Genomic DNA, 4,893 nt, shown 5'->3' with positions numbered 1-4,893 from the left:
CTGGGCCCGGGGCGTGAGGATTCATTCCTTTGTTGATTGTAGCATTTTTTACACTGTTGATCACTGTACCAATGAAGCAGGCCCGGGGCTCGGTGCTAGCCTGGCTCCACCCCTGGGTATAATTGATACCTTCTTGATATTAATATATTCCCTTTATCAGGAAAATATTCTATTCCAATGTAAGGAACAACTTTAGCGCCATAATCCCAACCTGACCACAGTTTGTATTGTCATAAAAAAATTGACCAGGGCTATCTGGTCGGCAACCCGGCTACCGGTGAATACAACATCGATTATGGATCGAGAGTGCCATATCTTCATGGAATGGGCATAATTTCAGATCAGTTGTATGAGGTGATTAATTAGACATGCCTCCAACACCTTATCACTCACCTATGGATCTATAGTTTACTGCTTCCGCCCATATGGGATTAGTTAATTATGTCTCCATGTGGTTGCATGTGATCGATCTTTAGATGATAATGGAGCATTGCCAAGGGGAAGATTATAGCAACCCCAAGAATTCGCTCTGCGCTCAAGCTTTGGATAGATCCAACCAAGTAAGGATATAACCACTTGAACTTTCTCCCTCTTCTTTTGTATATAGATTAAGTGAAAATTAATGATACAAATACCCTGTCTGGAGCATGCCATTCTCCAGTGTTTGACTCTGTATAATTACTTACTACTCCCTCCATCCGGAAATACTTGTCATCAAAATGGATAAAAGGGGATGTATCTAGACGTATTTTAGTTCTAGATACATCTCTTTTTATTCATTTTGATGACAAGTATTTTCGAACGGAGGGAATATATGGTTCTGGTTGACACATTAATATGTTCCTTTCAACCAACTAATTGACGTTTCACTACAGCTGTGGAATGAAATTTCACATCCACACATTTTGTACAAAAAGTGTGTCTATGCGTCTTCCAAACCAAACGACGGGAGTACAGAAAGAAAGATCCTAAAGGAGGAAGTAGGAGTACTTAAGCATCCACCTCCTCGTCCTCCAATGGGTTGCCAGGTAAGTCCATCTGGATTAATTGTATGAAGACTTCTTTTTATTAATTGTATGAAGACCTGATTATTACCCGATGTTCCATTTGCACGGATTCTTAGATCAAATGTTGCATTAAAGTTTATAAGTGACCCATCTGGCCGGTAGTTTGTGCGTGGTGTTGGCTGGTGATAAGTATGTGGTATAATTGCAGAGAATTAAACTTTGTATTTTTGGAGTACTATCGGTCATTTGTAATGAGCCACCGGTTTGGTCGTATATGATATCAAATTATTACAAGGAACTAAAGTTGTATTCCCTCTGTCTCATAATATAAGACATTTTCTGACACTGATAGAAAATGATAGTTGTTTGTATTAGTCTGTATACGAGGTGTAAGATTATGAATATCTTTGTTGAGCATTAATATTCAAAGTCCGCTGTATCCATGGCCTAGTGATGTTTACGGTTATGAACATTGGTTGATTGTTGTCCATTAGTGATCTATTTAAGGATTATATTTAGGTGCAATTATGAAGGCGCATCGGCTATGATATGTTCATATACTCACTACACTACACTTGTGCAAATCTATCGGTTGTTAGCATAGGTGCAATTATTAAGATGTTGCATCATCAAAAGTTGTTTTCAAATCAGGTTCATTTTTTCCCATCTACAGAACTATGTTAATTACCTATCATATTTTTGGGCTAACAACAACATCACTAGGAAAGCCCTTGGGATCAAGAAGGTAAGCTACTAATTTTCTTCTCGGACAGAACTTTCATCTTGGTATTTGCATCAAAATTTTACCTTTGTAGTTGAACTCTATACACCATTTAATCAGGGGAGCAAGGATGAATGGGTGAGGTGCCACGAACGAGATCTACCTTATTCTTTGGAGATCAAGAGCACAGTAAAGTACCATCGTAATATGACGCTAAAAGGTTATCGTGCACTGGTATATAGGTAAACATCTTGCAATAAATATATGACGTTAAAAGGTTATCATGCACTAGTATATAGGTAAACATCTAATAATAGATGTTTGATTTTATTTTACTTGTGCAAGGCACAGTTTTGCTGAACTGCAGGCACACTTGTGGAGAACTGTATTATAGTATAGATACACAAAAAGAATAAAAGATGCTCTTATTTCCATCTTCAATTTCCAAGTTTTCATGTTACAACCTCATTTATCTTTGTTGTACAGTGGAGACCATGATTCTGTTATACCATTTCTGGGTACACAGTCTTGGCTGAGATCACTCAATTTCCCGGTAGTGGATGAGTGGAGGGCTTGGCATCTAAATGGACAGTCCGCGGGGTGAGAATTTATATATGAGAAGTTGTATAATTAGTTCCATTTGCATGGTTGGTGTTGTATTCTTGTTAATCTAGTATATAGATTGTTTTGTATTAGTGTAGCTAATTTGAAATATAATGTATCCGCAGATTCACCATAACATACACAAACAACCTGACGTTTGCTACGGTAAAGGTAATATGATACTCCAATTTTGTATATGTCATTGGAGCGTTCAAGACTTCCTTTCTTGTGATCCCAATTTCACTATCATTTGAAAACATAAAACTATACATCTAATGCATTGTATAAGCATGTAAATGGTAACATTTGTATAGTACTCCAGTATTGCTAAATGAGCTTGTGTCTTTGGAGCCTGTTCTTAAAAATTGAAATAAGAAAACACAAGAATGGAGGGAGTAAAACTTCTTCAAAAAATATATATAGGGCCTGTTTGGAATCTCTCCACTCCACCAAATCCGCTCGAGTATTCCTGACTCCACAGAGTTCGTGGAGTCCAGTTTCAGCCACTCCTTGAAAAATGAACTGAAGGCCGTTCCACTCCGCTCTTTTAACTCCGCAGAGCCCGTGGAGTTCGGCGCTGCTCCCTCCGCTCCGTCCGCTCCGGGAGCGCACTTGAGGAGCGGAGTGGATCCGAACAGGGTCATATTCACACTAAGTACTTGTAAAGGATACAAAAAGAAAAGACCAATATGTGGGTCTATAGATATTTATTTTTGGACGGTGGGAGTACTATAGATCTTTTTTGAGAGTCCAATTCGACTACAATTGAAAACATGAGAGTTGTACATCTAGTCCGAAATTGCTAATGGAGCTCCAGCTCCATGGAGCCAACATTTCAAAAATTCAAAAATTAAATTTTTAGATTTAAAAAAAAATCTGAAAGTACACACATACCTATGGATGTATACCACTTGTCTCTAAAGTTTCATGGTGAAATACCTAACAAGCTACAAAAAAAACCCATCTATTTCTAGCGCATGTACTTTCACTATAAAAGTACGTACATGAATTTCTTCTTTTACAGCTCACATAAAAAACTATTTCATAATAAAATTTATCCCAAATGATAGTGCCACACGTGTGGCACGAAGTAACACCGTCCTGATGTTTTTTACACTAAAATTGCCATTCGAAAGAAAACTCCAAAAAAAAGAAACTTGCCATCCAAATAGAAAGTTGCGATGCTTCACAACTAAAGTTGTCATCCTCTTGTAACTAAACTTGGCATAAAAAAAGTCAGAGCGGAATTGTTTCGTGCCACACATATGACACTTATCACGGTCTAATTTTACACATAGAGTATACATCTATAGGCACCTTTTCAGAATTTTTGAAACTTGAAATTGTTTTTTGATTTTTTTTTAAATTTCGGGCTCCATAGTGCCCGAGAGCCAAAAAGCCTCACATATTGTGCACTATATAAGCATGTAAATGGTAATATGGCTCCAGAACTGACGAGCAGCGTCACTTGGAGCTTTTTATTTAAAAAAAAAGCAAAGGACATATTTTTAAAGTTCCAAAAAATTCTACGACTTTTTCCACAATGTATATACTCCCTCTCATGCATGTAAAATTTCACAGATAAATATGCTTATTTGAGGGATGCAAATAGAAAAGACCAATATGTGTATCTATAATAGTTGTACTATTCACTACTATTATAGATTACCAAGAATTTTTTTTGCAGCCCTCGACTATTCACGAAAATTTACCATGATGATCATACCTATATGTACATGTGGGATCATTTCAGAATTTCTAAAAATGATTTTGTTTGTTTGTTTCTTTTTTTCGCGAATATTGTTTGTTTGTGTCAACGCCCCTCTCTCCTAACATATTTTTTTAATATAGAACGGTGGACACACTGCACCAGAGTTCGAACCAGAGAGATGCCTCGCTATGTTCGCGCGTTGGGTTTCCCATGAGTCGCTCTGATTAATGTGTCTGATTGCCATATGCCTGTAACCTGATGTTTGGATAAAAGGACTCGTGCCAGGATGTGAATTCTTCTACAGCATTTCAGTTTTTAGATATATTGCATATATGAACTACACGTGGCAATCGCCAAACCCAAGGAAGATTGTTAGTACTCCCTTCGAATCTTTTTAGTTCGCATATAAGATTGGAAAACGTTGGCAGCCGGTGCACCGGTCGAATGAAGCGCTGGTCGCGTCACGCACGAAGCGTTATCCTCTCGTTTAGGCAGCCACATGGCATGGTGGCCCACGAAGCTAGTTTTCCTTCCCCTCCCTTTCTTTTTTTTCTCTGACCCTGTGCCTTATCCCCTGCCCCAGCCTCCTTTTTCTCCGGCGAGACAGTACGCCGGCATAATTAGTGGAGCTAGTGCATCGCGTACCACTTGATTCCGGCAAGCGCATCCGCCATGCCCCCTCCTTTAACTGCCTACCTTCTCTCCTCCCCCCTCCCCACCCCACCCCACCCCCCAAATCCTCCTCCATGTCATGGCCGTGCACCACATCCGCCTAGTCCTCCTCTCGCCGTGGTCATGGCGCCCGCCTAGATCCTTCCCGCCCGGCTGTGCTACAACCGCCGACCAGTCAT

General features: G+C 39.3%; 1 protein-coding gene across 1 annotated transcript in view; it reads left to right on the top strand.

Moving 5' to 3' along the window:
- Positions 1-4,396, top strand: part of LOC119293400 (serine carboxypeptidase-like 19) — a 12,720-nt gene extending 8,324 nt beyond the window's left edge. Inside the window, exons 6-13 of the mRNA XM_037571890.1 lie at positions 250-354; positions 477-560; positions 876-1,028; positions 1,681-1,752; positions 1,849-1,970; positions 2,215-2,328; positions 2,457-2,502; positions 4,183-4,396. Coding sequence (XP_037427787.1) covers positions 250-354; positions 477-560; positions 876-1,028; positions 1,681-1,752; positions 1,849-1,970; positions 2,215-2,328; positions 2,457-2,502; positions 4,183-4,266 — 780 coding nt within the window. The 3' untranslated portion in view covers positions 4,267-4,396. The remainder of the gene's footprint in view (positions 1-249; positions 355-476; positions 561-875; positions 1,029-1,680; positions 1,753-1,848; positions 1,971-2,214; positions 2,329-2,456; positions 2,503-4,182) is intronic.
- The last annotated feature ends 497 nt before the right edge of the window (positions 4,397-4,893 follow it).

This window comes from Triticum dicoccoides, chromosome 4B (assembly GCF_002162155.2).
Source record: "Triticum dicoccoides isolate Atlit2015 ecotype Zavitan chromosome 4B, WEW_v2.0, whole genome shotgun sequence".
Lineage (NCBI taxonomy): Eukaryota > Viridiplantae > Streptophyta > Magnoliopsida > Poales > Poaceae > Triticum > Triticum dicoccoides.
Note: the sequence above shows the minus strand (reverse complement) of the source record. Positions and strands in the feature narration are given on the sequence as shown.